Raw genomic sequence first — 20762 nt, forward strand, 5'->3', positions numbered from 1 at the left:
AATGGGTGGGCCTAGCCTCACTCATTGATTTACTGGGGAAAGATCTCACGTAACATATCGAGGTGTTGGGGATGGATGCACCTTCAGTCTGCAGCACAGTTTCCCACCCACACTACAGGGAACCCGCAATTTTAATGCATATTTTACCGTACTGCATATTGATGCCTGGTGTGGATTCTGGCTCTTTTTAACTACAGGGAACCCGCAATTTTAATGCATATTTTACCGTACTGCATATTGATGCCTGGTGTGGATTCTGGCTCTTTTTAAAGTATATATGGTTTACAATTAAAACCTTCAGCCTCACAATAATATCAAACATCCCCATACAACAATACACAAATAGTCCATATAAATATCTTACATTATCTAGAATAAAAATATCTTACAATTATACAAGCATAAAAAACATACATTTTCACCTACAAGTTCATATAGTGAAGATAAAAAGCAAATTAATGCAACAAGTGTTTGATTACCATTCAGAAGTAGACACCATAAACAAATGTATACAACCTTGCACCAAGTTGAATGTATTTTCACACTCAATATTGGGGTGCTTTCCTGTTTCTAAAACATCCATTTGTTTACATAGGTGACGTCTATCAATTTGTTTTAGACTTCTGCGTGGGGCCCCACTAGCGTAGAAAGTCAATTAAATCACGCACATAAGCAAAAACGCACATAGGCTCATCTATACCTGGCATCAGGATATTTTTTTCAAGTACATGGGCAATGAATCCTGTGTTCTGAAGTTTAATATTCTTTATATAGGACAATTAACCAAAGCTTCATTCAAAGCTCCAACATTTAATTCCACTGACTGTGCGGTTAGAAGCTGCAGATAAATCGACAGAAGCAAAAACAAACCCTCCCCCCTCAACTCCCACCTCCGACCAATAATCGTTTTTAGCAAGGGGCCATTCAGCATTGTTCAGACCCCTTTCTAGAATCCCCTTCATCCAATTCATCTAGAATGAGATACGCTAACATTTTACTTGTCACAGCAAGCAAAGCCATGGGATGATAATTGCTAGGTTTTAGTCGATCTCTAGATCGCTCTTACGCCATGAGTCAGGGAGTCAGCCTTTCACACACGTGAACAAACAAGGGAAAGAAGAACGCTGCTGACAGGGCAGGATTCCATGAGAGTAAAGTTGGACAGTCCATTCGATCCCATTGCGCGAGAGTGCTTCAATTTTAAAATGTTATTCTCAATAAACAGGTTTGTAAAGCACCCATGCCAAATAGGTAGGTTGGTATAGTCCAAATAAATTTTGCGCAGGTTGGTTAAGTCCAAATAAATTTTGCATCAGGAATTAGTCCCAAATTTACGTTAATATTCCACCCAACTTGATTCCTCTATAGGATTAGTCTGGATTTTATTCTGCTTTCATCCATAAGATTAATGAACTAATCGTCAGGTATTCAAAGAGCCCAGAGTAACAGGAACACCATCCCCGAATTTTATACCTTTATGCTGTTTTAGCCAGTCTTGTTTTATGCGCCCAAGTGTATCAAAGTCAGTTACCATGGTGCATTATCTTCTCAAGCCGCCCGATTTCTTTTCTCTACTACCTTGTGATCATAAAAAGGGAGATTGAAGTCTTATAACAGACCCTCTATTCAGTCACCATCTCGCTCAGACTGAAGAATCCTATTATGAGATAGATATATCTATGATACTTTATTCACCGTAACCGCATTTCTGATGCTTGTATCTGCTTAGATTCACATGCTATGCATAGGACGACATCTAGGGGAAGCTGCAGAGTATTACAGTTTTCAAATTTCGAAAAGGGACGTCGACAGGGCGTGCCAGTAATACTATCCCTAGTGTGAGGTCCACTGTACCCATGATCCCTCACGCGTCGAGGTCCCTCAGATTGTTTTGTTCTGACATGAGGTTGCATGAAGTGTCATGCGAGTACAGTTGTATCCAAGAAGATATATATACAGAAAGCTCATATCAATGCACCTTCTCCCAAGGGAGGAAGGGTGGGCGCATGTGAAACTAAGCAGATACAAGCATCAGAAATACGATTACGGTGAGTTATATACCCCTTCTCAGGCTTGTGGAATCTGCTTAGATCATATGCTATGCATAGATTAGCAAGAAATGTTATGAGAAGGTGGGAGTCATGAGAAGGAGCAGCGGCAAATAGATGTTTTTGAACCGCTTGTCCCACCTGTGTATCGGTCTTGGAATGTGCGTCAATGCAGTAGTGCTGAGGGAAGGTATGTACTGAGCTCCATGTAGCTGCCTTGCAAATGCTGTCTAGGGGGACATTTGCAATAAAGGCTAAAGTAGCCCCGGTGCTCCGCGTGGAGTGGGCCCGGGGTGTAAAAGGCAGTGTCTTGTCTGATTACAAATAGCATAATTGTATACATTTGACTTTCCAGCTGGCGATAGTGTTTTTTTAAATGTGTTCTTCTCTGCCTGTAGCTATGGAGACCAAGAGTTGATCAGTTTTCCTAAGTGGTCTGGTTTGATCTACGTAGTAGAGAACCGCTCTCCTCACATCTAGTTTGTAGAGTTTAACGTCAGCCGAGCTAGTTGGCTTCTGAAATTGGCTGGAAGCTCAATGGATTGGTAATTTGGAATTGAATTTAGGTGAAAACCTAGGATGAGTCTGTAAAACAAATGTGTCTATTGATAATAAAGAAAGGTTCCAGCAGTGAATGTTTGGAGTTCGCTGACTCGTAATTATGTAAGTAATAGACACTAAGAAGGCAGTCTTGTAGGTAATGTGTTTAAGACTAACTTAGTGCAAAGCTCAAAGAGGGGTTCCATGAGCTTCGGCAGTACTACACTGAGATCCCAGCCTGGCGGGGATTGGAGGGTGGAGTCTCTTTGCTCCCTCCAGAAAATACTTTAATGACTGGCACTTTCCACCACTAGACTTTACTTTGAGAGGTGGTGTAAGCTGATAAAGCTGCTAGGTGGTCCTTTATAGAGTTAAGGTCTAACCCTGAATCCAAAAAGTGGAGCATATAATTTAGAATGTGTGATGGGGTACATTCTATGGGGTTTATTTGTGTGGAAGATTAAGGTACCCGAACTCTATGGCTTCAGGAGCCATGCTGCCAAGCTCATGGAGTGTGGGTGTACCGTTGTCCACCTGTGTTGGCTTAACATGTTGATATGGTACGGGAGCTTGATGGGAATCGCACATCGCCAGCTTGCGCATATGTGGGTACCATGGTTGTCTCACCCACATAGGAGCAACTAGGATGAACGTCATCTGTTCTCTGTATCTTGTTCACTATTCTGCTGATCAATGGTGTCGGGGGGGGGGTAGTGGGGAAGCGTAAGCAAATTTCCGCGACCAGCTCATCCATAGGGCGTAGCAAGTCTAGAGTAGGGTAACTCCATTGAGAGAAGATGTGGTCTACAACGTGTGCTAGTAGTTGCCACTCGTGTTCTTCTGGCAGTGGATCTCTGCTGATAAGTCTGCTAGAGTGTTGAGTACCCCTGGAACATGTTGGGAGGACAGGGACATCCCTCGTCCGAGTGCCCACCTCCATATTTTCTGAGCTAACCTGGACAGATTTGGAGAGTGGGTACCCCCGTTTTTTTATATAAAACATGGCAGTGGTGTGGTCTGTTAGGACTTGGACTGACTGGTTTGTGAGATGCCCTTCGAAAGCTTGTAGAGCCATCAAGACTGCTAATAGTTCAAGTAGGTTGATATGGTTCTGTGCCGTGACTTATGTCCAGAGACCGTATGCTGAGTGGTGAAGGTAATGGGCCGCCCCCCATCCGGAAAGTGACTAGTCTGTTGCGACGATCGCTAGCGCTTCCGGTTCGTGAAGGGTTTCCCCTTTCATTAAATTTTCTCGACCACCAATATAGGTTTTGAACTAGAGTACGCGAAACAACCACTAGATCGTCCCACTGACCACTTGCCTGAGACCATTGTTTCGCCAACCATTCCTGTATTGGTCGCATGCGCAGGCGTGCGTGTGGAACCAGATAAATGCATGAAGCCATCATGCCTAGTAAACGCATCGCTTTGCATACGCTTATCTGGAGACTGGCTCGATACTGGGATTTTTGCCAAAGCATGTTCTGCATCATCTTCCATCGATGGGAAGGCTAAGCCTGTCTTTGTATCTACAACAGCTCCTAGGAACTGTTTTGATGTATCTGGTACCAGACTTTACTTTTTCTCGTTTATCGAGAAGCCCAAATGGAAAATAAGGTTTATAGTTCTTTGCGTGTTTATCTTGCAAAGCTGGTAAATTTCTCCTGTGATCAGCCAGTCGTCCAGGCAGGGGTACACTAATAGCCTCCCTTCATAGGTGTGCTGCTACAACCAATATTACTTTGGTGAATACCCTTGGAGCTGAGGCTATTCAAGGTGCTACCCTTCGGGATTAATAGTGTTCTGCTACTTTGAAGCGCAAGAACCTTATGTGCGCGTGGAACATTGAAATATGAAAATAAGCATCTTTCATGTCCAAAGTTGCCATGTAATCCGCCTGTTTTAACAGTGGAATTACCTCTTGTATTGCTGTTATGCAGAATTTTTGTGGCTTGACATTTGTTTGCAGGGCACATAATACTGGGTGCATGGTTAGATCTTTTTTTTGGAAGGAAGTATGTTGAATAGATACCCTTGCTTACCTCGTTGTTCGGCACAATCTCAATGGCCTCCTTGAGGAGTAGTGCCGTGATTTCTTCCATCAAGAGGAGCTGTTCTTCTCTTGATGACCTTTTCTGCCGCAGAGGAAGATTTGATGGCATCCCCAGGAGTTTGATGCAATAACATCCTACTACTGTAGATAACACCCACTTGTCTGTGGTTATCCCCTCCCATGCATGGGTGAAGTTTGCAATTCGTCCCCCGACTGCGGAGGCATGGGAGGGGACCTGTAGTGGGGTGTCATTGTTTGGAAGGGGTTCCTTCTACCCCGACCGCCCCCTCTGGGTTGGCCTCTAGGATAACCTTGGGACGCTCGTTGGTTGTTATTCCATGAGGAGCTCTGGTTCCGACCATACCCGGAGCCTCTGAGAATTTTGGCCACGAAAACTGCGAAAATTGTTACCCCCCCCCCCTCTTTGTTCAGACTGCTCATTTGTAAGCTGGCCAAGGGACTTGAGAGTCTTAGTCTTCCTTTGCTGACTTCAGCGCATCTTCTACTGGTTTGCCAAATAAAACATTGGGTTCTATTGGCATGTTGAGCAGGGGAGCCTATGTTGCCAACTTAAAACCAGACTGACAAAGCCAGGCATGGCGCTCTAGGATGGTGCCTTCTGCAATAATGCGTCCGGCGTTATCTGCAGCGTCTAACATGTTTTTAAGTAGATTGCTGGCAGTAGCTCTACCTTCGGCCGCTAAAAGGCCAATCTTGATTTAAGGGGTTCTGGAGCTGAATCTACCAGGGCCATAATCTCTTCCCATTTTGTGCAATCGTAACTTGCCAACAGAGTAGAATTGTTAGCGATTCTGGCTTGATACGCTGCAGAAGATGCTATCTTCCTCCCCATTGTGTAGAGCATTTTGCTCTTTGCCTGGGGCAACTTCGGAAGAGGCCAAGGGAGTGCCCGCTCTTTCGGGTGATAGGGACTACCAGTAAATCCAGTTTGAGCTGCCCCGTTATGTACCAGGGGTCAGAGGGTCCCAGCCGGAATAGTTTCTATTCTCAGATTCACTGCCCTAGTTTGGTTGGGCATCTCTAGGGAAGGTTGAATCCTTCCCTGCACTGATTTTAGCAAGGGTATAAATTGGGTGACAGCCTTCTTGTCCCCCAGGATGTTCTCAACGAAATCCTTGTCATGCTGGGTTTGTGTCAATGCCAAAATGGTCAGCAGCCTTGAGTAGGAGATCGTTAAACAAGAGCTGGTTATCCACAGGGGAATCGGGTAAAGCAGGGTCTTGTGGGACTGGAGAGTAAATCGCAAAGACCACAGATTCATCATCATTATAGTCCTATCCCCAACGTCATCCTCATCATAGTATGTATCCTGGTCTAGATAGATACTCTTACGGCTCTGCAGGTAGGTCATAAAGACCAGTGGAGATGCATTACTTTAGTGGATGGTGCATCAAATCTCGGCAGAGATCTTTCCTGGAGGTTGGGAAGATGTGCGGGGCTGAGAAGATACAGGTATGGTCTTGGAACTGGATGCCCTAGTGATAGATGGTCTATTTTTAAACTTTCAAGAGCCTGAGGGTGTTCTTCAAAGAAGTTCGCAAAGAAAGACATACTGCTCATAACTATGTCCTTGGCAGACCAGTTGGCAGAGGTTGGGATGACCCCAGGGGAGGTAATGGCAGGAGTGGAGGGTGTTGGCAAGTTACTGTCTCCCTCCTCTACTTCTATCAGGATTTGATCAGGTTCTTGAGAAATGTCCTCTGCTGGGATCTCATCATGCTTTTTTGTGGCTCTTTACTAAGCGTTTGTCCTTACTTTTGACCTGAAGGCTTTTATTCTTATCCTTATGGGAAGAAACCCTGTCTTTATGCTTATCATTGTGATCAGTGCTCTTTGTGGATGACCTTTTAGAACTAGAAACCTTAGTTAGACCCTTGGGGACACGTTTCTTTATTAAATGTTACAGTCCTGACTCTTTAGGCGTCCCCCTAGGTGTGGGTCGAGTTTCGGCACTGGAAGGGCTTTACCGGCGTCTTGCGGTCAGTAGAAAAGGTCTTGCGCTTGGCGTCCTTGGTCTTATGGGGCCTGTCATGAGGCAGTCGAGACTGAGTGCCCAGAGGACAGCGAATCCATAGTTTTGCCCCTAGATGCCGACTCTCAGCGTGTGTGAGACATCGCTGTGGGTTTATGTCTTTGGTGGTGGAAAGTGTAGTGCCTTTGCCGCCGGGTGTCATCCCCACAACAGAGCCGCCGGCCTGTCTACTAGGGTCGTGGGCTAGCACTGACGAACGAGGATGTCCCTCCCCCCCTACCCCTCCCCAGTCACCCTCGCCGCCCGAAAGGACAGTGTCGCTGCCGGCGTGGAGTCCTCCTCCACGCCCATGGCGGCCTCTGCCTGCATGGCGTGGTGGGCCCAATGTTTTGTCCTGGGTCCTTAAGGGTTTTGGTCGAAGCAATTTACAGACTCAGAGTCTCGTCGTGGTCTCGATTAAGACGGAGGTTGATCACTCTGTGCTTATCAATCCACGTATATTTTTTGTTACAGGACGGGCAAAATTTAAACAGGCCTCTCCATGTTTGGGGTAGGCAGCAGGGTTATGTCATGTCACACTTCAAGCACTGCCTGAGCCAGCTGAGCTAGCCACTTGGTACTGTGATGTCATGCAAGTACCAAGTGGAATGTTGATGTATGAGTGAGAGAAGGCTGTGCTGAGTGTTCTGTTTATGGGTCAGTTGGTCCCTCCCTCCCTGGGTGATGGGTGCCGGTGATCTATCTTATGTCTTTATGTCCTGTGACATGTAACTGAAGAACTGGAGTAAACTTACTTATAAGCAACCTAACTCAAGTATGGACATTGCTTTACTACAATGGCGAGGATCTCTGGAAGAGGAACCCTGGAGAAAGGAAAGCTGGAAAGGTGACTGCAGAGACCTGCTGCGGGGGGGGTGCAGGAACCAACAGGACCAAGGAAAGAAGAAGACATCACCGCCCCCAAGTAAGCATACCCATCACCCAGGGCGGACAAGGGAGGAGAGGGAGAAGGACCACCATAGCGAGGACCATAGCAGATTGGATCAGCAGCCCGTTGCATTGGGAGTGCTGGTCCTTCAGCCCATTGCCTTGGGAGTGAAGGGTCCCGGGGCATGAGAAGTCTAAGGGGTCCAAGCAACAAGGGTGGCCCTAGAATGGTCGATTGTGGGACAAAAGAAGAGGTGGTCCATTTAAGAAAAGTGTCTCAGGACTTATATGAACAGACCAGCAGCCTGTTTTCTACAGGAGTGAAGTGTCTGTAGCCATAAGGAACTTCAAGGGACTGCAGAAGTAATGAAAGGCTCGCCAATAAGATGGAAGGGTCCCTTTTAATTTGAAGTGAAGCCTTTCCTTTGTGTGCACGCAATGAAGGGTCCCATAAACAGAAATGAAGTAAAGGAAGGATAATTACTTCTTTATGTGCCTCATAACGGAAGGACAATGGACGTAATATATATGTGCCAAGTATGTTTCCCGAGACTGTTCAGTGCACGGATAATCAGTCCTTGGGGAGTTTGAGCGGATCTCTTTTCAGTGGTGCGTGAAGAAACAGCGCGTAGAGCAGAAAGCACAGGAGCTCAACAGACTGTTGGTCTACTAGAGAGCACTGGAGGAGCACAGGAGTTTAAATTGGATTTGGATGGAACGGAGACTAGGAAGGGAGAAGCGATCCCGCGTTTCGGGAACGCGCTCTTTTTACTGTGTGGGGAGGAACGCTGTACTGCTCGGTATGCAGCAAACATCCTCCACCCGTGAGGGGTACGATGTAGCGGGCGACGTGGCGAAGTACTGTGGAAGGCATCTTTTGCTCATGAGGTCGGGTGCAGGTAACGCCGCTCCGCCTCACTACTGAGGCGCTATGCAGCGGCCAACATGTTGGTAAAATTGTTGTACAATGCTACTTGTATGAGACTGTATAATGCTTAAATGCATGTTGAGATGGAGTTCATTTCGTTTTGCATTTAGGACAAGAACTTAACTAATGCATTGCTGCTTAATGCTTCATTGGTGTTACAACTGAGCATTATCGTGAGCTTTAGTGGAAACCGCTGTATGTGAAACACTGGTTTTTGGGCGAGTTAACTTAAGAACTTAATTAATGCAATGTTGGCTGTTGTACCGAGTATTAGTGTGGGCTTTGGTGAAAACTGTTGTATGAGAAATGCTGGTCTGGTGAGAGTGTGTATGAAATGGGTTAAGTCACTGCAGTTAGAATTTAACCATTTCTTTAATATTTGCAGGTTTATGGACTTTTTACACAGTTTACTGAAAGGTGCATAATTAAATGCAATGTGATACCGTGTGGAGCTCTTTGTGTGTGAATGAGCTAGTGTAATTTATTGAGGATTTTTAGGTTCAAAGAGTTTTGGACTTTTAGACATTTAGAATTAATGCAGGACATGGACGAGCAAAAGAACTATGTAGGAAATATTTTGCATTTAGGATTAATGCAAAACATGGTTAAGCAAAAGAACTATGTAGGAAATGTTTATGTTAAATCACCAAGCCTAAAGAAATGTCATTTGTGGTTCATACATTGTACATAAGGTTGACTGTGAATAAGTAAACCTGATGGATATGCATCTGGTTATGAATGATGTGAGCTTAGTTCATGTTCAAATGACTTTGGGTCATTAATCTGTTTGGTAGGTTAGGAGTTAGGACAGTTAGGATTACCGTCCATCTGTGTCGAGATGGGGTAGCGCTTTTGCTTAAATATGTGTATTAGGTAGCGCCCCATGAGAAGGAGGAAGCGCTTTTATTTAAATTGACGGTATTGAGGTAGCGCCTCATTTAGGTGTCAATTGGTTGGCAAGGGACACTTGTTTTAAGATGACTAAGTGTTGCTGGGAGGTAGGATCCATAGTAGTTGTGGATTTTGGTATATTGTATACGGAGGTAGCGCCTTTGTTTACTTAAGCATGGTGAGTAAAGTCCTCCTTTGGTTATGGGGACGTGTGAGGTAAATCCTGGGGGTAGCGCCCTTTCAGGTGCAGGAGTGAGTGGAGAAGTGCACTAAGGTGAGTGGGAGTTGTGGTCGGGTGATTTTAGGAAGATCTTAGGAATGGTGGTAGTGCACTGTTAGAAGAAGTCAACTCTTACCTGAAATGGACAGGTGGTTTTGTTGGATGAAGATGTGGTAGTGGTTATCTTAGAATTAGCTGTTGTACTGGTTGGGGACGCCCTCTGGTGGTAACATTGGCTAAACGGAAATATGTTGTCCAAGATGAAGAGTTGCCTTGTAGTGGTTTTCTTTTTGTGTTATATGTTAATCCAGGCCAAGGTACCCCAAGATCAGGATTATGGGACTGGTCAGTGCTGCCATTGAGTTGAGCGTTTAGTAAACCCACCGTTTTGTTGGTGGTCTTGGAGATGCCTGGCCAGTATCTTCGAGTTGTTGTAGGATCTGTTTATCTTGGTGTGGTTGAGATGGGCTATTCTGGCCCAGTCCTTTTGTTGCATTTGTTTGTATATTTGGGATGTAGGCATAGTGGTGATATTTCAGCAGTGGTTAGCGGTTTTATGAATTCTCTCAATAGGTATGGTGATTCTGTTTTCCTGGATGTCTAGTATTGCGCCAGGATCACAAGCCATGCTTCAGGGTGACAGCCTGGAGGCTCGCTTGTGGCAGGGGCGGGCGGAAGGATATATGTTATGTTAGCGAGTGTTTGGTTTGTAGGGTAGCTTTAGCCTGGTGTGTAGGCTGGCATGTGTCTAGGGTGAGAGTCTAGAGTTTATCAGTGGCAGGGATAGACAGGTGATTTGTGTTGGTATTGAGGGTGACCTGGATATGTAGGTGAAGTTTGGGATTGCATAGCTGTGGGATTTCTTGTGAAGCTGTATGGTGGATGATAATGTAACTTGCCTATATGTAAAGTGCTTATTGTTTGTGTAGACGTTTCGGTAAGGAGGGAGATGTGTTATGTCACACTCTTCAGGCACTGCCTGAGCCAGCCACTTGGTACTGCAATGTCATGCAAGTACCAAGTGGAATGTTGATGTACGAGTGAGAGAATGCTGTGCTGAGTGTTCTGTTTATGGGTCAGTTGATCCCTCCCTCCCTGGGTGATGGGTGCCGGTGATCTATCTATCTTAGTATCTATCTTATGTCTTTATGTCCTGTGACATGTAACTGAAGAACTGGAAGTAAACTTACTTATAAGCAACCTAAATCAAGTATGGACATTGCTTTACTACAAGGGTGACCAGGGAATGGGGTGCAAATGTACATTTTGTAATGACCACTCCCCGAGAAAGAGAAAGAGAGAGAGAAAGAGAAAGAAAGAGAGAGAAAGAGAAAGAGAGAAAGAGGGGGAAAGAGAGAAAGAGGGGGAAAGAGAGAAAGAGGGGGAAGAGAGAGAGGGGGAAAGAGAGAGAGAGGGGGAAAGAGAGAAAGAGGGGGAAAGAGAGAAAGAGGGGGAAAGAGAGAAAGAGGGGGAAAGAGAGAAAGAGGGGGAAAGAGAGAAAGAGGGGGAAGAGAGAAAGAGGGGGAAGAGAGAAAGAGGGGGAAGAGAGAAAGAGGGGGAAGAGAGAAAGAGGGGGAAGAGAGAAAGAGGGGGAAGAGAGAAAGAGGGGGAAGAGAGAAAGAGGGGGAAGAGAGAAAGAGGGGGAAGAGAGAAAGAGGGGGAAGAGAGAAAGAGGGGGAAAGAGAGAAAGAGGGGGAAAGAGAGAAAGAGGGGGAAAGAGAGAAAGAGGGGGAAGAGAGAGAAAGAGGGGGAAGAGAGAGAAAGAGGGGGAAGAGAGAAAGAGGGGGAAGAGAGAGAAAGAGGGGGAAGAGAGAGAAAGAGGGGGAAGAGAGAGAAAGAGGGGGAAGGGAGAGAAAGAGGGGGAAGGGAGAGAAAGAGGGGGAAAGAGAAAGAGAGAAAGAGGGAAAGAGAGAAAGATTCATTCAATATGCCCTGTGGAGAGGGGGGTAGGAGGGACATATAATTAATCCAGACCCCTGATCAATTTCAGATCAGTTAGAATACTGGTCATCAGACAATATCCCAAACATTCCTGAGATTTTGGTCTGAGCTAGTGGTGCTGAAGGTATGTGGCAAGTGAAGAAAACAGGACAGGACAGAAGCATTTAAGAGCCAGGACTGTTCCAGCAGATGTACTACAATGAGAGGATGACTTTGGAATACAGAATAATCTGAAATTGCAGATCAAAAAGACACTTTTCTGCTACACCACCATCCACGTCAATACAAAACATAGGAAATGTGCAAGTGGCAATCACAGGGGTTGAGAGCACATTTGAATTCCTGGCCAACAGTAGGAGTGGAGAGGGATCTGAATGACCACACAGCAACTTAAAGGTACTTCATCAGCACAGCTCAGAAGAGGCTCTATAGAGGGTGCAGAGTTTTTCAAATAGTGTGCTACCCAAAGTATTTTAACCATAAGCAAGAAATACTAAAGCATGCCAGGAGTGGGGCACAACACTTACAGGAATTCCTCCGAGTGCCCTGATAGAGGAACTAATCACTAACACAGACTTTTTTGGCTTATTTGTCAAGAACAGCAATAATGCCTAACCACCCAATAATGAAGAGGGCTTACAGATCTATGAAGGAATCCAATAAAGGAACTCGGTGTGATGCTCCATCCCAAGGACATGAGAAATGGGACTGCAGGAGGCAATTAAGGAAGGTTTTCCTCGGTGCAAGTGGTGTACTGGTTTACCCGGATCAGATTCAGAAGACTATATAGAAAGAGGATCCTAAACGATAAGAAGTTATCCAATATGGAGGTACAAGCTACTGTGCAGTTCAAGTATGTCTGAATACGGACTACAAAAGCAAGAAATTAAAGTTTACACAAGAATGAGGTAGCAAAACATGTCTAGTTGAGGGGTATCATGGGTTGCTCTGATGTGATTTGTTTTGGGGGAAGCGTGTTGGAGATCTTTTGGGCAGTTACTCTGCTGGGAGGTTGGATCTTGGGGAGAAATTAGAAGTCTAATTTTATTACAAGATGTCAAGGTTTGGTTTCTAAGTTTTCCTTACCCTTGTACCGCAATATGTGTTACAGGTTTTTTCTTTTTTTTTTAAATATAAAGGTTTAATGTGTTCCAACATTGATCTCTGTCGTTTTGATATCTGCTCAGTGGGTTGGGTCATATGATATATTTGGATTTATTGGGGTCCTTTTCCACTTACTTTATTATAGTAATTCCTTTTGTGCTGACAGTTGCCTCCAAATAGTTTGTGTTTTTAAAGAAAAAAATGTAGAAGTACTCTTGGGCACTCTGAATTAGCTCTGCGTGAATGTGGTACAATTAATCAAAGTGAGTAAAGAAAGGGTGCACAAGCAAATGTATTTTTTAGGGCAGGTCGTACAAGCACCAACGATTCATCAGGAAAACTGCAACACACTGAACAATTGGGCTCAAAATATAAGTGGACATCTGTTGACCACATGTTTTTTCCTAGAATTCTTTCATTTTCAGCAGTTTCAGAAAGTGCATATCGTTATACAACAAAACTAAGTATTCCTCATTGTAACACTGCATGAATGTGTGTTTAGATAATATTACTCATGTAGGTGGACTGTACTGGCCTGTTGGGTGATTAATGTCAGGGAATCGGCAGCTTGTGGGTGTATGATCACCACAGGTACGTACCAGTGTGCAAAGGAGTTGGTTTAGTTAAAATGGTATACACAACGAGCGCAAAGCAGTTTAATTCCTGCAGGAAAGTGAGGTCTCAAGCCACTTCACGTTCCATGGCAACAGCAAAAAGGTGCCAGAATGACCAGCACCTAAGAGTGGCTTGTGAAAACAAAAACGGGATAACTGGTATGAGCAACATGAACGAGTCAGAAACAGAAATACAATAACATGGGCTTATACAGATGTATAGATACCGAGTATTGAGACAGGCTACCTTATTCCACAAACCTTTGTAAATAAACAAGTTTAAAGTGGAACCAGCACGTCATTTTCGAACACAAAGTTGCCTCATGTATAGAACACACGCCTTTTTGTGCAAAGTGATTCTATAACATTTCAAACCAGCAGTGGCTAATCTAACAGTTTGGGCTTGTGTAGCCATTTGCCATGCACTACTATAAATGTGCAACCTGGCCATACAATGGCACCATGTGGAAAATGGCAAAAGTACCTAGCATACAAAACCACTGTCTGGCAAATGCTCATCTAATACGTATACACAAGCCAAAACTGTAGGATTGCCAGTCCTGGTTTTTAACAAGACTTCAGTGCAAAAAACAGACGCAAGTACATAAATATTGCTTATTTATCAAGTGGCTGAAGGCACACGAAGACGTTACACAAGGAGCGCAATTCCAATTGCAATTGAGCAATTAACTCAGACGACTTAGAAATAACAATGGCAGTTCCTACATAGCACAAAGTTTGATGTTACAGCATGAAAGAGCTAGCTCATCGATCGGTGAGTGGCAGATCGTGAGTGGGGGTGCTCATAGGGATTAACAGGGCCACTGGAAGTCGATGAGTATGTAAAAGGTTAAACACTGCCTACAAGCTGTAAATCCTTCTCACGTTCCATCTGTACCCCAATACATTCATGTCCACTTAATGTTGTTGGCGCTTAAACACCACGTCAAAGCCAAAAGTAAAAATGACTTACCAAACTTTTTGGGGGAAATTAAAAAGCTAAGTTTAGAACTCACTTACCACTTGTGGTGCAATATTAACATTAGACTGTCCAAATGTTTTTGGAAGGAGCTGCTTTCCAACAGTATTGGCTGCAGATGAATGAACTGTTACTAAGGATATGCCACCTGAAATGAAAACATGGTAAATATTAAACCCTTCCGGTGAAATAGCAACAAAGGGCTAAAATATGGCAGAAGTTGCACTATGCAAAAACTGTTTAGACTGCATAGTAGGCAAGCCCCAAGGCCATACATTTTCTGACTTTGGTCAAATGAGCTCAATTCCTTTTCCTTGAGTGCTCAAACAAATTATTAAGAACTTTGCACAGATGCAATTGCACCACATGCACAATTTTGAAGACTTGGGGGGGGGGGGGGGGGGGGGAGTTCTTTTGCTTCGCCTAAACAAATACTGGCGAACTACTATTTTATCTTCTAGTTAATCTCAAGAGAATCAAAGAGCATTTAGGGAATTCAATAAGGACCACAGATCTTTATATTTGACAGAGGTCAGTGTTAAAAGGGCTGCATGCTTGATTCAATAAGGAATTACTTACCTATAACTCTTGTTCTCATTGGCATCTTAACATGCGTTTAGAATTTCCAGTTGGCAGGCTGGGAATCCTCAATGATATTAGAACAGTTTAATTTAGTAAATTAAGAAAAGAAAACTGCAGTCACGTTGTTCACTCAGTGTTTTTACCCTCTAAACAATAAGCGGCCTCTCATAGCTTCACCCCTGGAGACCATCTCCAGATTCTTGCCACGGGTTCAATTGTGGGAAGTCCTCTCCTACTCTTACACTCCATGATGAGAAGAATTCTGCAAACTCGCCTTTCATACCGTTCGCAAGATTAAGCCAAGTACCCTTATTTTGGGGTTTTACAAGTTGTTCATCCATTTGGTACTACCTTTCTAGGTACAGGTCTATGGTGTACCAATGCCTCGGCCCCCTGAGTTTAATCATGTGGTGTCTCCTCTTTTACTCACCATGGATGAATCCAGGCCTACAAAGGACTTAAATTGCCTGTTCTACAGGTCACCTCATTGTCAACACCCGGATAGTGACCGACTCCTGCACCATGTGCCACTACCACCACAGGAGCCTGATGGCATGGCTGGATGAAGGGACTGGCCTCAGATTCGACATCGGTGAGAAGCCATGCTTCAACTATGCCATAGTAGGCCATCAGAGCTTGCTCGCTTCTTCCAAGAGTTTGAGATCCAACAAGGAGGCTCCCAGTGGGGAAAACGTGAAGGAAGGGAAAAGCTCTTCCGCCAACAGATAAGGCTGCTTTGCCGCAAAAAATCCTACTCTTCACCTATGAAATCCCCATCTTAATCTATGAAAACTAAGACTGGGCCATAGAGCGAAAGTTCTACTATGCCAAACCTCTCAGCAGCCAAGACGCAATCGTCATCCACAAAGCCTCACAACTTTGCCGACTACGTCCTCCTAGTTGACAAAGGCAATGCCCACCAAACCCATTTTGTCGACTGCTACCACACTGACAATATTCCTGTTAATGACTACCAAGTCTTCGACCACCTTGTCGACAATCACCACTAAGTCTTCAACATGTTCACAACCTGTGCATCCTCTGCCCAGCCCCCCTGAGAACAAAGGAGCAGATCTTCGCTCTCCAGACATATGCTTTACTGGCTTTGCCTGGTCCATCTACCCCCTCTCCCCACCCCCATCTAAAGGGCATTTTGGAACACACTATCGACACCAATTGTGAGGGCCTGGAAATGGTTCTCAGAATATGACAACATTTTGGCTCTTACTCAGCCAATTACTAATACTAAGAATTAGAAGGCCAGCAGACACTGGGTATTCTGAAATTTGGTTACCATCTGGAGAATGTTCTGAGCCATCATCTTGGGTGGCGAGCACCCCCAAGGACGTGTCTAAAACAGCCCCGATGTACTGGAGCTGTTGGGAAGGTGTCATATGGGACTTCTTGAAATTGAGGGAGAAGCCCAGTCTGTGAAGGGAGTGACCGGTAACGTTGAGATGATCCAAGGCTTGTTCGGGAGAACAAGCCCTGAGCAGCCAAACGTCCAGGTAGGGGTAGACATGAATTTCCCCCCTCTCCCGAAATGTTCTGCCACTACCACCATCAATTTAGTGAATAACCTCGGGCAGAGGTCAACCAGAATGGCAGGACCCAAAACCGATACTGGGAGCCGCCAATAGCGAATCTCAGGTATTTCCTGTACTTGAGATGGATTGGCACATGAAATTTAGCATCTTGAAAGTCCAATGACACCAACCAATCCGGAAGTTGGAGGGCCTGAAGGATCTGAGAAAGAGTGACCATCTTGAATGTGTCCTTCCTAAGGAACTTCTTCAGTCATCTCAAATCCGAGATGGGTCTCAGTCCCCAGTCCTTTTTGGGAATCAAAAAATAAGCGGAGTACCAGCCCTTGTTCCACTCCGATACAGGTACTGGTTCTATAGCGCCTTTCTCTAGCAGGGTTAATATTTCCAGCACAAGGAGCAGATCTAAAGAGTGTACTCCCGGTGGATTGTTGTGAGGCTTCTGTAGAAAAGGAAGGCAGTACCCATGGGCTATTGTTTCCAGAGCCCAGGCATCTGAAGTAATGGCCCATGTTCAAAGGTCTAGCCTGCACATGCGGTGCAAAACCAGACTTCCACAACCAAGCAAATCTGCTTAGAACGGTGCTCGTAGCCATGGACCTGCTGACACGATCTGTAACATCCAACCCAGACTTAAGGGATTCACACATGGCTTCCTTCCCGTCCTTAAGGAGAGCCAGGAAGCCCTCCCTTTCTTCCCCTTTGGCAATATGCTCAGCCGCCATAGATCTGCAATCCCACAGAGTGTACGAAAATCTTGCCAAGGTACAAGGAGTTGGCTGCCTTCAATGCCATACTCCCAGCTGAAAATATCTTGGGCGCCCATCCATCCACGCGCTTAACGCCCCAATCCAGAGGGATGGTAGGGTGCACAGCCTGTTTGAGGTAGCTGCGGCTGCCTGGACCACCAGACTGAGGAGTGGGGAGTGGGGCGACATGACATAGCTGGGGTCGCTACTGGAGGGGCGGTATTTTCTAGTCGGAGACTTATTCACCGCAGGATTAGTCTCCGGGGTTTCCCAATTTTTGGCCACCATGTTCTGCAGTGCCACATGCAATGGCAATATGGGATCTGTAGGAGGACCCTGATCCAAAACGTCCATAAGATTGTCCTGATCATAGCGCACAGTAGGCCTGGACCAGCCCAAATACTCCACAACTCTCGACATAAGGCGTCGTCGGTAAGAGGAGTCGGCATGCTCCTCAGGGTCTGGACTGCCGAACTCCAGCTCAGGAGAAGTGTCAATGCCACTTGCATTATGCAAGGTATTACAAAGATCCTGCATCCTACTATCCTCCGAGATAAGGCATTCTGGCACATTAGGGGTCCCAACCTGGAGATCAAAAGGATCATCCTCCGCCCCCCCCCCCATCAGAATGTTCCTCCTCCTCAAAAATGGAGGTGAGGGATTAAATCTTTCTTTGGCAGAGTACACCTTTTCTCAGGTAGCACAGCCAGAGGCTTCAAAGTAGACAACTTTGCCTTAGACACCACCTTTTTAGAAGGTTCCACCGTCACCTGGGGTTGCACCGGTATTTTTGGCGCTGACGACATCGACTCCGAAGGCATAGAGGGTCTCATCATAGTGGACGACCCGACAGACACTATCTATTACGTGGTGCTGATGGCTTCGATGGCATCAAGAGTTTGGACGGTTTCGATGGAGACCAAGACCGTGACCTCGCTTCACGTCGAGCGATCCTTATGTACCTTGTCCGAACAGGGCCTCGAAGGCTCCCGGTGAGGATTGCGCCGTTTACCCAGGCTTGAGGGAGGGTATCCGGCCAAGACCGTTCCCGGGCCTTGCCTGCTTGTCAAAAACTGTAAAGTATGTTCACGCGGAAATCTTCCCATTCAGCGGGAGTCGATGTTTGGATAAGCAACTCGGTGGTGCCGCCTGAAGAAGGCAACGAGGAAGGCGACTGGCGGTGCCTTCTCCGAGCACTTCGACAAGGACGAGTAACAGGAACCACTCCTGGACCTTCAACGCTTGCCCTTCTTCCTCTGAGGAGAGTCACCTCTCAACTCATCGGTCGAAGGCCCAGCAGGTAGGGACTTATGGGGCTTGGACACCTTGCCTACCTGGAGTTTCCCCTTTCGTTCCCGCAAGGCCTTTAAAATCAACTGGCACTTGGAGCACGCATCCGTGTCATGACCCTTCCGAGGCACCACAGCCAGACCATACAGATCTGTGATGGACATCTTGTACCCGTAGTCCCAGCATTTTATTTGTATATTTTATTAGTTTTCAACATTTAAATTCACAAGACATAATATATCAATTCATACTCCTTCACAGTGTATTTCACCATGCCTTTCCAAATTCATAAACACAATAAGTACTTCTCAAAATGCATTATTCAACAGTGGGTAAAAAGGTAATAGGAGGGAAAATTCATCAAAGTGTCATTGAAGGAGAACCAAGAAACCAAAAGAGGAAAGACAATAACCATTAAAGGCAACAAAAAAAAAAAATCAGTAGTCCCTAAACTTATAACATTAATATCATGGGTTCATAAAGTGCTTCATGAGTTGCGGTTGAAGAAAATATGTTTTCTGCTCTGAAACAGGTTTTTTTTTTTATACATTTACTTTATTTTTTTTTTCCATTTTCAACAAGTACCAAGTAATACACAACACTTTTCATTCTTGCATGCATCTCCAAGTGCTCCTGGAATCAGTGAGCATGAAAACGAAGAAAACAGGTAACTTGGAGTTGACAAGCATGTAACTAAACAATTGATACTTGTCCCCCTTCCCCCGCCCCCTCCCCTTCCTCCCCCCACCGTCCCCCGAATAGCGCTCCAATAACAATGTATGTATGTCCTAACTGACAGTAAGTGTGGTACTTCTTCCTACTTTAGTAGTAGAGTTTGCGAATTGGGCTTAATGCCCTGACTTGTACTTTATTAGCTATCTTGCGCGGGCAAGCTGGCTGGCGGAGGCAGTTTTCTGTGTAAGTCTTGTTGGTCACAGTGGCGTGTTCATGTTACTCTGTCTCACGGTGTCCCGATGCTTCGAGTAAAATTCTAAGAAGGGCAGCCATATCATGTGAATATTTTTCTTAGACTCCTGGATGGCTGCCGTGAGGTTTTCCATTTCATAAATAGCATGTGCTTTGGTAACCCATTCATTCTTTGTGGGCAGGGATGGGGATTTCCACTTAATCGTCAAACAGACCCTTGCTGCTAGGAGTAGGTTGCGGGGCATATGTGTGAGTATTACATTGGAGTCTTCTTCATTTGGTTCTATTCCAAACAGGACCAGTATTGAAGTTAAATTTCTAGGTATTCCCTCTATGTCATGTATCCAGCCCAGGACCTCCTTCCAGTATGTTTGCACCTCCCGGCAGCCCCACCATTGGTGCCAATAATCGCTAGTTTCTCCACAACCTCTCCAACAAAGGGGAGAGGTGCTATGAAACATTTTCGACAGTCTTTGGGGGGTATAGTGCCACCTTACCAACAAGCGTGCATTGTGCATTTTATATTGCACTGATATGGATGATGACCACACTGCTCTGTGAATGGTGTCCCAGACTTTTGGTTGTTCTGCAAGGCCCAACTCTAGTTCCCACTTGGTCTCAGATTGGGGACGTTTCGGACATCTTCTCGTGAGCAGGGCTTTGTACATACGTGAGATCAAGCCCTTCATTGTTTGGGGTACACTTAGTATCTGCTCAAATGGAGTGAGGGAGCGTTTTAACTTTGTGCCCCATCTGACATCGTTCAGGGGGCTTCGCAGTTGTAAATATAACATGGGGGTCACCTCGTTACCTCGCATCGGCTCTCGTGCTTCTTCATAAGAGATAAAATTGCCCTCCTTCCACACCTGACCCACTCTTGTCAATCCTGCATCGAGCCATGGTTGAAAGTGCTGCACCTCTGGTATGAGGTCGCGAATGGGAGGGGCCCAGATAAAACGGAGGGGAGATGGCCACATGGTGACTCCTTTCATTACCCGGGAGGGGCGCCACAGGGACCACAAGACTTTAAGTACTGGATGTTCTTTTATTCTGCGGGTCATTGCTGATGGCGGGACCCACATCCATTCTCCCAATGTGACCGGCGCAAAAATATCATTCTCTATGGCTACCCACTGTTTTTCGGGGTTTTCCCAAAGGTGGTCTGATAGGACTCGGAGCTGGGATGCATTATAATATTCCTCTAAGTCTGGGTACCCCATGCCGCCTGACTCTTTAGATTGAATTAGTGTAGAATAAGGGATTCTGGGTTTCTTATCGGCCCACAGATACCTTAGGAGCGTTCGTTTTACTTCAGCCATGAACGGTTGCGGGACAATTACCGGGAGGGATTGGAATAGAAATAATAGACGGGGTAGGACATTCATTTTTATAGAGGTGAAACGGGCAGCCCAGGACAGTGGTAGCTTTGTCC

General features: G+C 45.4%; 1 protein-coding gene across 5 annotated transcripts in view; it reads right to left on the reverse strand.

Moving 5' to 3' along the window:
• TFDP1 (transcription factor Dp-1) overlaps positions 1–20762 on the reverse strand; it is a 774278-nt gene that overhangs the window by 549402 nt on the left and 204114 nt on the right. For all 5 annotated transcript variants that reach the window (XM_069637131.1, XM_069637133.1, XM_069637132.1 and 2 more), the window contains exon 4: positions 14280–14386. In XM_069637131.1, coding sequence (XP_069493232.1) covers positions 14280–14386 — 107 coding nt within the window. The remainder of the gene's footprint in view (positions 1–14279; positions 14387–20762) is intronic.

The sequence above is a fragment of the Ambystoma mexicanum genome, chromosome 7p (assembly GCF_040938575.1).
Source record: "Ambystoma mexicanum isolate Mex_15411 chromosome 7p, UKY_AmexF1_1, whole genome shotgun sequence".
Taxonomy (NCBI): domain Eukaryota; kingdom Metazoa; phylum Chordata; class Amphibia; order Caudata; family Ambystomatidae; genus Ambystoma; species Ambystoma mexicanum.